The sequence below is a fragment of the Bufo bufo genome, chromosome 7 (genome assembly GCF_905171765.1).
Source record: "Bufo bufo chromosome 7, aBufBuf1.1, whole genome shotgun sequence".
Taxonomy (NCBI): Eukaryota; Metazoa; Chordata; class Amphibia; order Anura; family Bufonidae; genus Bufo; species Bufo bufo.
The window spans coordinates 86296377-86311682 of record NC_053395.1 but is presented as its reverse complement, the minus strand read 5'-3'; the positions used below and the strand labels follow the sequence as shown (position 1 = coordinate 86311682).

The 15306-nt window shown below is 44.5% G+C and overlaps 1 protein-coding gene across 1 annotated transcript; it reads left to right on the top strand.

Annotated features, from left to right (window-relative positions):
* The first annotated feature begins 9539 nt into the window (after positions 1 to 9539).
* On the top strand, positions 9540 to 11720 carry LOC121008078 (hemoglobin subunit alpha-3-like). The gene is made up of 3 exons (XM_040440373.1): positions 9540 to 9637; positions 10750 to 10954; positions 11592 to 11720. The coding sequence occupies exons 1-3, from the start codon at positions 9543 to 9545 to the stop codon at positions 11718 to 11720; spliced, it is 429 nt and encodes a 142-aa protein (XP_040296307.1). The 5' UTR covers positions 9540 to 9542.
* The last annotated feature ends 3586 nt before the right edge of the window (positions 11721 to 15306 follow it).

Below are 15306 nucleotides of genomic sequence, written 5' to 3'. Positions count from 1 at the left end.
TTGCGGTTCTGCTGCGATACTGCAGCCACACAGAGTGCCAAACGCTATTGGAATAAATAATTTATACTGGTGTGATTTACCAGTTGCCCCCCCAAAAAAACTGATAGAAGCAGGGGTGCTATATACCAATAATATACTTTCTATATAGTGCAATTAGGTAGTGCAGCATTTGTCTGCCATTTTGCTGCGTTACCGCATCTACACAGAGTGGAAAACACTATTTGAAGAAATAATTTCTAGTGGTGTGATTTACCAGTTGCCTACCAAAAAAATTGATTGAGGCAGGGGTGTGATATACCTTCTTCCACAAATACTGCTCCTCTATAGGGACTTTTGTTACAGGGTCATTTTGAAAATGACAGGCAGAGGAAGAGGCAGGCCATTCCGCAGGAGTGGTAGGAGGTCGGGCAGGTGCACCAGGCCGCAGCCTAAGTGGGAAGTTGCAGAAGGTGCATGCGATTACGTCGAAGGATGCACCAGACTTGGTTGAGTAGCTCACTCAGCCTTCCATATCTGCACCCTCCTCATCCTCTCTATATGCACCCTCTTCACTCTCTGCTGTGTGCATCCTCTCCGTTCGAGTCAGAGGAATTATTTTCCCATCCATTACAAGACCTTACCGATGCGCAGCCATTCTTGGCATCGGATCAGGAAGAGGAGGTATCAATGGTCGCCACCCAGCAGTCTGACGACAGTACCCAGATCAGCCCTAGAAGGGTGGTCCCTGCTGTTGCTGCCTACGCTGAGATCTGTAATGTGAGTGGTGGTGAAGGTGACGAATCAGATGATGACGTGTCGATGGACGTCACGTTGGTGCCCACAAGAGAGGAAGAGGAGGGGAGTTCAGAGGGAGAGACGGAGCAGCAGATAGGGAGGAGAAGCAGGCAGAACTTACAGTGCACAGGAGGCAAAAAGCAGACTGCTAATGTATCTGGAACGAGCCATCCACCATGCACGGTCACATTTGGGGCTCCGAGGATGCCGGCACATGGCTCTGCAACGCCGGCACATGGCTCTGCAGTGTGGGCTTTTTTTTAACGTGTCCGCTGCTGACAATAGTGTTGCCATCTGCAGCATGTGCTGTCAACGCATAAGTCGTGGTAAGCCCAACACTGACCTAGGGACAACCGCCCTAAGTAGGCACCTGTCCTCCCATCACCGAGCCCAGTGGGAGCAACACCGTCAGAACCCACAAAGCCATACTCCCGGCGCTCTACATCCTGCCTCTTCTCCTCTCAGGTGTCCCCCACTCCACCTGCCACCGTGCCGTCGTCATGTTCATGTGGCAAAAGGCAGGCCTCCTTGCCCCAAATGTTAGAGCGAAAAAAAGATGACGCCGGATAACCCTCTTGCCCAACAGCTGACCGCTGGCTTGTCAGAACTGCTAGCCCGCCAACTACTGCCATATAAACTGGTGGACTCGGAGGCCTTTAGATTTGTGGCCATAGGAACACCGCAATTGAAGGTCCCCGAAAGGAAATATTTCTCCCAGAAGGGCATCCCAGAGCTATATGGCCACGTTCAGCGGCAAGTGAATGTATCTCTGGCACACAGTGTCGGTGCCAAGATACATCTGACCACAGACACGTGGTCTAGCAAACACGGGCAGGGAAGGTACATAACTTTTACTGCCCATTGCAGGCAGAGGAATTTCCACTCACAAGAAGGAACTGAAGACAGTTGCAGTAGAGGCCTGGCAGAGCATCACCAGGGATGAAACCCAGCGTCTGGTGATGTCTATGCGTTCCAAACTTCAGGCTGTAATTGACTGCAAAGGATTTGCAACCAAGTATTAAAAAGTGAAAGTTTGATTTATGATTATTAGGTCCAATTACTTTTGGTCCCTTAACAAATGGAAGGCACATATGCAAACTGTTGTAATTCCTACACCGTTCACCTGATTTGGATGTAAATACCCCCAAATTAAAGCTGACATTTTGTAGTTAACCACCTCAGCCCCCAGTGCTTAAACACCCTGAAAGACCAGGCCACTTTTTACACTTCTGACCTACACTACTTTCACCGTTTATTGCTCGGTCATGCAACTTACCACCCAAATGAATTTTACCTCCTTTTCTTCTCACTAATAGAGCTTTCATTTGGTGTTTCATTGCTGCTGACATTTTTACTTTTTTTGTTATTAATCGAAATTTAACGATTTTTTTGCAAAAAAATGACATTTTTCACTTTCAGTTGTAAAATTTTGCAAAAAAAAACGAGATCCATATAGAAATTTTGCTCTAAATTTATAGTTCTACATGTCTTTGATAAAAAAAAAATGTTTGGGTAAAAAAAAAATGGTTTGGGTAAAAGTTATAGCGTTTACAAACTATGGTACAAAAATGTGAATTTCCGCTTTTTGAAGCAGCTCTGACTTTCTGAGCACCTGTCATGTTTCCTGAGGTTCTACAATGCCCAGACAGTACAAACACCCCACAAATGACCCCATTTCGGAAAGTACACACCCTAAGGTATTCGCTGATGGGCATAGTGAGTTCATAGAACTTTTTATTTTTTGTCACAAGTTAGCGGAAAATGATGATTTTTTTTTTTTTTTTCTTACAAAGTCTCATATTCCACTAACTTGTGACAAAAAATAAAACCTTCTATGAACTCACTATGCCCATCACGAAATACCTTGGGGTCTCTTCTTTCCAAAATGGGGTCACTTGTGGGGTAGTTATACTGCCCTGGCATTCTAGGGGCCCAAATGTGTGGTAAGGAGTTTGAAATCAAATTCTGTAAAAAATGACCTGTGAAATCCGAAAGGTGCTCTTTGGAATATGGGCCTCTTTGCCCACCTAGGCTGCAAAAAAGTGTCACACATCTGGTATCTCTGTATTCAGGAGAAGTTGAGGAATGTGTTTTGGGTTGTCTTTTTACATATACCCATGCTGGGTGAGAGAAATATCTTGGTCAAATGCCAACTTTGTATAAAAAAATGGGAAAAGTTGTCTTTTGCCAAGATATTTCTCTCACCCAGCATGGGTATATGTAAAATGACACCCCAAAACACATTCCCCACCTTCTCCTGAGTACGGCAATACCAGATGTGTGACACTTTTTTGCAGCCTAGGTGGGCAAAGGGGCCCATATTCCAAAGAGCACCTTTCGGATTTCACAGGTCATTTTTTACAGAATTTGATTTCAAACTCCTTACCACACATTTGGGCCCCTAGAATGCCAGGGCAGTATAACTACCCCACAAGTGACCCCATTTTGGAAAGAAGACACCCCAAGGTATTCCGTGAGGGGCATGGCAAGTTCCTAGAATTTTTTATTTTTTGTCACAAGTTAGTGGAAAATGATGATTTTTTTTTTTTTTTTTCATACAAAGTCTCATATTCCACTAACTTGTGACAAAAAATAAAAACTTCCATGAACTCACTATGCCCATCAGCGAATACCTTGGGGTCTCTTCTTTCCAAAATGGGGTCACTTGTGGGGTAGTTATACTGCCCTGGCATTCTAGGGGCCCAAATGTGTGGTAAGGAGTTTGAAATCAAATTCTGTAAAAAATGACCTGTGAAATCCGAAAGGTGCTCTTTGGAATATGGGCCCCTTTGCCCACCTACTCTGCAAAAAAGTGTCACACATCTGGTATCTCCGTACTCAGGAGAAGGTGGGGAATGTGTTTTGGGGTGTCATTTTACATATACCCATGCTGGGTGAGATAAATATCTTGGTCAAATGCCAACTTTGTATATAAAAATGGGAAAAGTTGTCTTTTGCCAAGATATTTCTCTCACCCAGCATGGGTATATGTAAAATGACACCCCAAAACACATTCCCCACCTTCTCCTGAGTACGGAGATACCAGATGTGTGACACTTTTTTGCAGCCTAGGTGGGCAAAGGGGCCCATATTCCAAAGAGCACCTTTCGGATTTCACAGGTCATTTTTTACAGAATTTGATTTCAAACTCCTTACCACACATTTGGGTCCCTAGAATGCCAGGGCAGTATAACTACCCCACAAGTGACCCCATTTTGGAAAGAAGAGACCCCAAGGTATTCGCTGATGGGCATGGTGAGTTCATGGAAGTTTTTATTTTTTGTCACGAGTTAGTGGAATATGAGACTTTGTATGAAAAAAAAAAAAAAAAAATCTGCATTTTCCACTAACTTGTGACAAAAAATAAAAAATTCTAGGAACTCGCCATGCCCCTCACGGAATACCTTGGGGTGTCTTCTTTCCAAAATGGGGTCACTTGTGGGGTAGTTATACTGCCCTGGCATTTTCCAGGGGCCCTAATGTGTGGTAAGTAGGTAAATGACCTGTGAAATCCTAAAGGTGCTCTTTGGAATGTGGGCCCCTTTGCCCACCTAGGCTGCAAAAAAGTGTCACACATGTGGTATCGCCGTATTCAGGAGAAGTTGGGGAATGTGTTTTGGGGTGTCATTTTACATATACCCTTGCTGGGTGAGAGAAATATCTTGGCAAAAGACAACTTTTCCCATTTTTTTATACAAAGTTGGCATTTGACCAAGATATTTCTCTCACCCAGCATGGGTATATGTAAAATGACACCCCAAAACACATTCCCCACCTTCTCCTGAGTACGGCGATACCAGATGTGGGACACTTTTTTGCAGCCTAGATGCGCAAAGGTGCCCAAATTCCTTTTAGGAGGGCATTTTTAGACATTTGGATACCAGACTTCTTCTCACGCTTTGGGGCCCCTAGAATGCCAGGGCAGTATAAATACCCCACATGTGACCCCATTTTGGAAAGAAGACACCCCAAGGTATTCAATGAGGGGCATGGCGAGTTCATAGAATTTTTTTTTTTTTGGCACAAGTTAGCGGAAATTGATATTTTTAATTTTTTTCTCACAAAGTCTCCCGTTCCGCTAACTTGGGACAAAAATTTCAATCTTTCATGGACTCAATATGCCCCTCACGGAATACCTAGGGGTGTCTTCTTTCCGAAATGGGGTCACATGTGGGGTATTTATACTGCCCTGGCATTCTAGGGGCCCTAAAGCGTGAGAAGAAGTCTGGAATATAAATGTTTAAAAAATTTTACGCATTTGGTTTCCGTGAGGGGTATGGTGAGTTCATGTGAGATTTTATTTTTTGACACAAGTTAGTGGAATATGAGACTTTGTAAGAAAAAAAGAAAAAAATTCCGCTAACTTGGGCCAAAAAAATGTCTGAATGGAGCCTTACAGAGGGGTGATCAATGACAGGGGGGTGATCAATGACAGGGGGTTGATCAATGACAGGGGGGTGATCAGGGAGTCTATATGGGGTGATAACCACAGTCATTGATCACGCCCGTGTAAGGCTTCATTCAGACGTCCATATGCGTTTTGCGGATCCGATCCATCTATCAGTGGATCCGTAAAAATCATGCGGACGTCTGAATGGAGCTTTACAGGGGGGTAATCAATGACAGGGGGGTAATCAATGACAGGGGGGTGATCAGGGAGTCTATATGGGGTGATCACCACAGTCATTGATCACGCCCCTGTAAGGCTTCATTCAGACGTCCGTATGCGTTTTGCGGATCCGATCCATCTATCAGTGCATCCGTAAAAATCATGCGGACATCTGAATGGAGCTTTACAGGGGGGTAATCAATGACAGGGGGGTGATCAGGGAGTCTATATGGGGTGATCACCACAGTCATTGATCATGCCCCTGTAAGGCTTCATTCAGACGTCCGGATGCGTTTTGCGGATCCGATCCATCTATCAGTGGATCCGTAAAAATCATGCGGACGTCTGAATGGAGCTTTACAGGGGGGTAATCAATGACAGGGGGGTAATCAATGACAGGGGGGTGATCAGGGAGTCTATATGGGGTGATCACCACAGTCATTGATCACGCCCCTGTAAGGCTTCATTCAGACGTCCGGATGCGTTTTGCGGATCCGATCCATCTATCAGTGCATCCGTAAAAATCATGCGGACATCTGAATGGAGCTTTACAGGGGGTTGATCAATGACAGGGGGGTGATCACCACAGTCATTGATCATGCCCCTGTAAGGCTTCATTCAGACGTCCGGATGCGTTTTGCGGATCGGATCCATCTATCAGTGCATCCGTAAAAATCATGCGGACATCTGAATGGCGCTTTACAGGGGGGTGATCAGGGAGTCTATATGGGGTGATCACCACAGTCATTGATCATGCCCCTGTAAGGCTTCATTCAGACGTCCGGATGCGTTTTGCGGATCGGATCCATCTATCAGTGCATCCGTAAAAATCATGCGGACATCTGAATGGAGCTTTACAGGGGGGTGATCAGGGAGTCTATATGGGGTGATCACCACAGTCATTGATCATGCCCCTGTAAGGCTTCATTCAGACGTCCGGATGCGTTTTGCGGATCGGATCCATCTATCAGTGCATCCGTAAAAATCATGCGGACATCTGAATGGAGCTTTACAGGGGGGTGATCAGGGAGTCTATATGGGGTGATCACCACAGTCATTGATCACGCCCCTGTAAGGCTTCATTCAGACGTCCGGATGCGTTTTGCGGATCCGATCCATCTATCAGTGGATCCGTAAAAATCATGCGGACATCTGAATGGAGCTTTACAGGGGGGGTGATCAATGACAGGGGGGTAATCAATGACAGGGGGGTGATCAGGGAGTCTATATGGGGTGATCAGGGGTGATCAGGGGCTAATAAGGGGTTAATAAGTGACGGGGGGGGGGGTAGTGTAGTGTAGTGGTGCTTGGTGCTACTTTACTGAGCTACCTGTGTCCTCTGGTGGTCGATCCAAACAAAGGGGACCACCAGAGGACCAGGTAGCAGGTATATTAGACGCTGTTATCAAAACAGCATCTAATATACCTGTTAGGGGTTAAAAAAAACACATCTCCAGCCTGCCAGCGAACGATCGCCGCTGGCAGGCTGGAGATCAACTCTCTTACCTTCCGTTCCTGTGAGCGCGCGCGCCTGTGTGCGCGCGTTCACAGGAAATCTCGGCCATCGCGAGATGACGCGTATATGCGTGACTGTGCGCAGCGCTGCCACCTCCGGAACGCGATCCTGCGTTAGGCGGTCCGGAGGTGGTTAAAGCACATCTTGTTCGTTTAATTTCAAATCAATTGTGGTGATGTATAAAGCCAAAAATGTTAGAATTGTGTCGATGTCCCAATATTTATGGATCTGGCTGTATGATCACTGCAGCCAAACTCCTCATTCCAATTCGGGGGAGAGAGGTTGATCCCCCCCCCACTATTACCATGTGGTATGAGAAAATTAATCATCTGTGTCGTATGGAGGAACTGGTGGGGTCGGAGAGTAAAAACAGAAAAGGCTTCCTGAGAACTTGGCAGCCTTGGCTAACCCATATAAAAGAGCAATTTGATCTCAATCAACATGTCAGTGGGACTTAAAGGGAACCTGTCACCAGTTTTATGGTGTCCTAACTAAGGGCAACATAAATAAGTGATTGATTGTCTTGGCACAATGCTGGGTCACTTTCTTTAATTGACCCAGTCAATCTGCCAACATCTTGTATTGAAAAGCTCCAGCTGATAATGATGAGTCATGAATATTCATGAGCTCCTGACTCTCCCCGCCCACCTGCTGCTGAATGACAGTTTGTTTCCATAGGAATCAGCAGCAGGTGGGCAGGGGAGTGGCTATAGCTCTGAATTAAATATACACTGGACTCAATGACATATTATGAGGTAACCATCTGTCACGCCAGTAAGTGGATACATCTAAGGCACTTTTTAGTAGTTAATGATTATAATCTAACTAATTATATACAATCAAATATCCATATGACAGGTTCCCTTTAAAGGGAACCTGTCATGTGGATATTTGATTATAATCTAACTAATTATATACAATCATTAACTACTAAAAAGTGCCTTAGATGTATCCACTTACTAGTGTGACAGATGGTTACCTCATAATATACACACAAAGATGCCGCATGCTAATGAGCTGATTTGAGTCCGGCGTGATGTCATTGAGTCCAGCGTATATTTAATTCAGAGCTATAGCCACTCCCCTGCCCACCTGCTGTCAATCAGCAGCAGGTGGGCGGGGAGAGTCAGGAGCTCATGAATATTCATGACTCATCATTATCAGCTGGAGCTTTTCAATACAAGATGTTGGCAGATTGACTGGGTCAATTAAAGAAAGTGACCCAGCATTGTGCTAAGCGAATCAGTCACTTATTTATGTTGCCCTTAGTTAGGACACCATAAAACTGGTGACAGGTTCCCTTTAAACTATAGAAATCCTCTGAAGCAGTATCGCATTCCACGTAGTATTCGAAACTCCAGTAGCAGGCAGGCCGGGCGGCAGCGTAACGTCACTCACTACGTCACGCGCCTGCTTCATTCATAAAGTGGGAGGAGCAGGCGCGTGACGTTACACTGCCTGCCGGGCTGCCTTCTACTGGAGTTTCGAGATGAGTACTACGTGGAATGAGATACTGCTTCAGAGGATTTCTATAGTTTAACGAAGCTCCCATGCCTATAGGTTACATATGAATACTACAGTGAGTGGGGCCCAGTGTAATAGAATACAGCGACTGCACCAGGCCCTGCTGCCATTCCAATATCAGTTTCCGGCCTCCGCCCCCTGTATTGGGGGTCATTCACTATTTACACAGGGACACTGTTATGGGAGGGGATCTGTGGATGACACATATATAGCATAAGATGCTATATATGTGTCATCCACAGACCCCCCCCCCCCCCCATAACAGTGTCATCCACAGATCCCCTTCCATAACAGTGTCATCCACAGATCCCCCATAATAGTGTCTTCCACAGACCACCATTCGTTCAAAACCCACCAAAAGCACACCTTTTGGTTCAAAATATTTGTCCTTATTTTCCTCCTTAAAAACCTAGGTACGTCTTATAGGGCGAAAAATACGGGTATTAAAAAAATATATAATTTGTGCTTTTAAAAGCTGACAGTTCTGCTTGTCCTTCATTATTATCACACATGAAGAAGCTGAAGTAAGGCTCTGTTCGCATGGTGTGTGATCCATACTTTGCCTTTATATAACAAGAAAGCTTCATGCATCCCTTTGGCTTCCATCAGAATGAAACATCTTGTATACTAATTTTTGCTGTACAGGATAAGGTAGTGGTCTATGCTATCCTGTGCAGTCTCTCAGTACAAAATGTATACTACGTGCCATATATATATATTTATAATATGGCAGTCAATGGGTGACAATACTGTGAGCCTTGTGTTGGAAGTACATGTTGGATAATACTGCTGATAAATAATTCTGACTGAAGGCTCAGGCAAGATGTGAAAAGAGCCTTATTTCTTTAGTAGAACCTTACTATGAATCCAGTTATCACCAATATCACTGATGCTACATTATACTATGTGAAATGCCTATCACTCATTTGGCTTAAGCAGCACTTTTCTGAGCAAGGTAATCACAAAACATGTGTTTGGGTGTATCTCCTAAATGACCAATGGTCTTGGACAAGTGTCCATTTCTGCTGACCCTTCCTCTATAAAATCCAAGTGAACTGAGACACAGCACAGACCTCCCAAACCTTAACCTGCAGCTTACTGCAACTATACACAAGCAAGATGACTTTCACTGACACTGAGAAGGCTGCAATTGTGTCCATCTTGGGCAAAGTCTCCGGAAATGTAAATGCTCTCGGTGCTGAAGCTTTGGAAAGGTAATCTTTATACTACTTGTGTTTATATATTATACGGAAACATTAACTTAGTAATTATAAAATTATATATATTATATTTAGGGATGAGCGAATAGACTTCGGATGAAACATCCGAAGTCGATTCGCATAAAACCTTGTTTCAATACTGTACGGAGCTCCGTACAGTATTAGAATGTATTGGCTCCGATGAGCCGAAGCCATTACTTCGAAATCTTGCGAGACTTCGCATAACCACTTCAGAAATTGACTTATACAGTAGAAAAACTTTTCTCGAACTCGAGTTTAGGAAATGTTTTTTTAAAGTATAAATCAATTTGAGTATTGAAACAAAGTTTTATACGAATCGACTTCGGATGTTTCATCTGAAGTTGATTCGCCCATCCCTAATTGTATTTAAAGGGCACATGTTAGCAACTTTCTATATAGTATTTAAAAAAGTTATTTGACTTGAGCAAATGACATTTATCATATAGACAAAGTTACTACAAGGCACTTACTAATGTGTTGCGATTGTCCATATTGCCTCCTTTCCTGGCTTAAAGGGGTTCTGCAGTTTGTTTTACCTGATGATCTATCCTCTGGATAGATCATCAGCTTCTGATCGGCGGGGGTCCGACACCTGGGACCCCCGCCGATCAGCTGTTTGAGAAGGCAGCAGCCTCCAGCAGCAATTAGCACATTAGTAAGTGGCTTGTATTAACTTTATCTACATGATAAATGCCATTTCCTGAAGTGAGACATCCCCTTTAAGACAACAGTGACTTATCTCCGATGGAAACAAAGGATTGAGCATGCTGAATATGCCAGATCCTTCTTTCCCCATAACACCTGCTGTGAGGGTGACCCAAGAGGCACCAATACATACAGTATTTGTTGTCTTTAGGTAAGCTTGATCCCAACAAACACCAACACACTCAATACATATTGCTTTCTCCCAATCAGATCCAGGCTTCCTAGGAATCCCATTTTATACATTGTCTAATATCCTGTAAGAGCTACACATAAAGTCTTGTAAGGTGCAAGCCATAAGCTTTTATCATTGATACGTAAATACAGGCATAATTTATAACAATCTATATTGTGTTATAATATTCATTTCTCTTTAATCTTAGGCTGTTCCTGGGCTTTCCTCAGACCAAGACTTACTTCAACCACTTTGACCTCAGCCATGGATCTACTGATCTCCAGACACATGGAGGTAAGGTCTTGGGTGCTCTTGCAGAGGCTGGCAAACATCTGGACAATTTGGAGGGATCCCTGTCCCAACTGAGCGACCTGCATGCCTATAACCTGAGAGTGGACCCCGGAAACTTCAAAGTAAGACTCAATAACAAATTATGGAAATGATGATTGCAACCTTTTTTTAGGTCTAGACATCACCATATGCACTTACAGTTTGTAGTGTCTTGGCTCTAACGATCCAGCCATATATGACTCACTGAGTAAGTACAAGGCCTTCTTCACTAAACCTAATAATGTCCAGGAGAGGAACTTTAAGTTAGCGTAGGCCATTATTGATTACATTCAATCTTTTTATTATGTTATATGGCTGGCTCTTCATGCTGTTACCACACTCCTGAACCTTTCGTTTTCTGACCACAAGTCTAAAACAGGCCCAGTCAAAAATGGTGCCCAACTTTCCTACTAAATGTCGCTGCAGAAATAGTTTCTCATCCAATAGCTGACAGAATCAGTAGCAGACAAAACATTTCAGTTTAAAACCCTCAATGTGTTCCAGCGGACAGAACAATCCGTTGGTTGGAAACACTTGTCTCAGTTTGCAGTCATCTCTCTGGATCTGAATGGTCAGGTTTAGGTAATCTATAAAACAAGGTGTTAGTAATATATGCACGCCTTCCAGTAAACCCAATATATGATTGTCTGTTATAATGGGTCTCCTTGACCCCAATCTCTGCAGTCTCTCTTATTAATGTTCTTTATCTTTCTGTTACAGCTGCTGTCTCACTCCATCCTGGTCGTCCTGGCATCTCACTTCTCCGCTGACTTTGACGCCACCACCCATGCTGCTTTTGACAAGTTCCTTGCAGTAGTGTCTCATGTCCTCACCTCCAAATACAGATAAATGAATCAATTTACCAACATTTCGTACTAATAAGTCTAAATAAAATGTCTGATTTAAAGGTTTGCCTGCTATTCCTTATTTACTTGAACATTCCTCACGTATAGACCACTACAATATATTGTACATCATAGCTTCTAACATTAAGGGTATGCATACTGAATATAAATCACAGCGCATCCATGGCACAATTCTCACGTGTTACTTGCAGATTCACATAGATTTCACCCCACTACATTGAAAGGGGTGAAAACTGTAGTGAAAATCCAGACTTTTTTTTTATATGTTGCTGATTAAAATCTGAACCACATGTTAATTTCTGCAAGGATTTTATTTTTCGAAGTGTGTGGATGAGAGAGGAAAAAAGGTCATCCACTTTACTGCTACTGTAATACACTGTTGAGTTACTGCCTGCAAATCCAGGCAGAAAATCTTCAGAGGATTTGCTACATGTGAACAGTCTTAATGTTCAATCTAAACGGATTTTCTAATTGGGTATAGAAATTAAATAGGATCACAGCAACTGACAGATGTGCTACAGCACAGATTGACTATGAAGTGCCATAAAGACAAGAAATCAAGAGCCATAGACTTTGCTGCATTTAGCAATGATGCAAGAGAATGAAAATACATGCTAGGGCCTATTCACACAACCATGTTTGTGTGCAAAAGACTAACCCATAGAAGTAAGTGACTAAAAATGATCCGTGTGTTGAGATCACTCCACAGATGAATTTTAACATGGAAATGTGAATAAGCTCTTTTATGGTACAGTGACATCACATAACAGGATTAGATTTCTTCCCATCCTGGATTCCAAGGTATATGATGACGGGTGCTAGTGCATGGTGCTCATCATTCCTGTACCGTGACATCACATAACAGGATTAGATTTCTTCCCATCCTGGACTCCAAGGTACAGTCCTGATCAAAAGTTTAAGACAACTTGAAAAATGGCAAAAAAAAATCATATTTTACATTGTTGGATCTTAACAAGGTTCCAAGTAGAGCTTCAACATGCAACAAGAAGAAATGAGAGTGAGACAAAACCTTTTTGAGCATTCAATTAATTGAAAATAACGATTAAACTGAAACAGGCTGTTTTTCAGCTGATCCAAATTTTAGGACCACATGCCTTTAAAAGGGCCAAATCTGTGCAAAGATGTGTATTCATTGTCATTTTCTGTCAGGTAGTCACACGTTGTGATGGCAAAGGCAAAAAAACTCCCTTTTTGAACGTGGTCGGGTTGTTGAACTGCATAAGCAGGGTCTCTCACAGAGCGCCATCGCTGCTGAGGTGGGACGCAGTAAGACAGTCATTTGGAATTTCTTAAATGATCCTGAGGGTTATGGAACAAAAAAGTCAAGTGGAAGACCCAAAAAAAAATTCATCAGCACTGAGCCGGAGGATCCAATTGGCTGTCCGTCAAGACACTGGACGATCCTCGACCTAAATTAAGGCCCTTACTGGTGCTGACTGCAGCCCCATAACCATCAGACGGCATCTGAGACTGAAGGGCTTCAAAACAAAAAACGTCTCAGGGGTTTAGAAATAAAAAAAAAAAAATACTTGTCGAAGGACTAAAGTGGGGGCTCAATCTACTTGTCCCTCATGACCATCTACTTGTCCTGAACTTATACTAACGTTATACTGTATGGGGGCGGGGGCCACAAGGAGACGTTATGCTGTATGGGGGCGGGGGCCACAGGGAGACGTTATGCTGTATGGGGGCGGGGGCCACAGGGAGATGTTATATTGTATGGGGGCAGGGGCCACAGGGTGACGTTATACTGTATGGGGGCAGGGGCCACAGGGTGACGTTATACTGTGCGGGGGCAGCCGCTTGGTGACGTTATACTGTATGGGGCACTAGGGCAGCCCCAAGGTGACGTTATACTGTATGGGGGCACAAGGAGATGTTATACTGTATGTGGGCAGCCCCAAGGTGATGTTATACTGTATGGGGGCAAGAGGGAGACGTTATACTGTATGGGGGCCACAAGGAGACGTTATACTGTATGGGGGCAACAGGGAGACATTATAGTTTATCAAGTGCCACGTGCAGTGCAGATTGCAGGCAGGGCCAGAGCCTCAGAAGACAGACAGCACAACCTTTATTTCTGACACCCCTGCAGATGAGCGTTCCTCCCGGAGCCTGTCCACATCGCAGCTCCCGGCCTGACCTACAAGCGCTGACTGGGGTCACATAGCATTATACTGATTTATGATGCTATGTAACCCTTACAGTTCTGGAATGTATTGGATAACACTGACATAATGCTGTCAGTGTTATCCAACACATTCCAGAACTGTAAGGGTTACATAGCATCATAAATCAGTATAATGCTATGTGACCCCAGTCAGCGCTTGCAGGTCAGGCCAGGAGCTGCGATGTGGACAGGCTCCGGGAGGAACGCTCATCTGAAGGGGGCCGCGGGGTCTCTCACTCCTCTTCTCCCATCTTGGCCTGCAATTACTCAGTCTCTGGAGACGGTGTGCTGACTTACTGTGCGCTCCTGTGCTGGCAGGCGGGCGGAGACTTCGATACAGGAGCCGGGAGGAGCGGGGGCCGCCTGCAGGAAGTGATATATACGGTACTCATATGCACGATGCAGGGGCAGGCCGACATAGATGTAGGAGCGGTCAGCTCGCGGCTAGCATATGACCGCTCCTATTACTGCCCAACTGACATGTCCCTGCTACTTGCCCGCACAGGGCTAAACAACTGTTCAAACTACTTGCCCGGCGCCCGGAACTGCATGTCCCGGGCGTCGGGCGATAGGAATTCCACACCCCTGCGTCTTCAAAGACCTCGTCTCCTTGAACACCACAGAACTGCTCGTTTGGACTTTGCAAGAGCACCAAACATGGGACATTCAAAGGTGGAAGAAAGTTTTATTCTCTGATGAGAATTTTTTTTTAACCTTGATGGTCCTAATGGTTTCCAACGTTACTGGCATGACAAACAGATCCCACCTGAGATGTTTTCTACGCGCCACAGTGGAGGGGGCGGCATAATGGTCTGGGGTGCTTTTTCCTTCAGTGGAACAATGGAGCTTCAGGAAGTGCAGGGGCGTCAAACGGCCGCTGGCTATGTCCAGATGTTGCAGAGAGCATTCCTCATTACTGAGGGCCCTCGTCTGTGTGGTAACGACTGGGTTTTTCAACAGGACAACGCTACAGTATACAATGCCCGCAGGACAAGGGACTTCTTCCAGGAGAATAACATCACTCTTTTGGCCCATCCTGCGTGTTCCCCTGATCTAAATCCAATTGAGAACCTTTGGGGATGGATGGCAAGGGAAGTTTACAAAAATGGACAACAGTTCCAGACAGTAGATGGCCTTCGTGCGGCCGTCTTCACCACTTGGAGAAATGTTCCCACTCACCTCATGGAAACGATTGCATCAAGCATGCCGAAACGAATTTTGGAAGTGATAAACAATACCGGCGGAGATAGTCATTACTGAGTTCATGTTTGGAAGTTGGATTTCTGTTTTGGGGGGGGGGGGGGGGGGTTAGTTTTTTTTTTTGGAGGTGTGGGCCTAAACTTTTGATCAGCTGAAAAACTGCCTGTTTCAGTTTGTT

Bases quoted from the DNA above. Each gene is read 5' to 3' on its own strand.
- LOC121008078 (XM_040440373.1), top strand. From the start codon at position 9,543: ATGACTTTCACTGACACTGAGAAGGCTGCAATTGTGTCCATCTTGGGC. The intron at 9,638-10,749 runs GTAATCTTTATA...CTTTAATCTTAG, and splicing joins GGTGCTGAAGCTTTGGAAAG to GCTGTTCCTGGGCTTTCCTC. The intron at 10,955-11,591 runs GTAAGACTCAAT...TTTCTGTTACAG, and splicing joins TGGACCCCGGAAACTTCAAA to CTGCTGTCTCACTCCATCCT.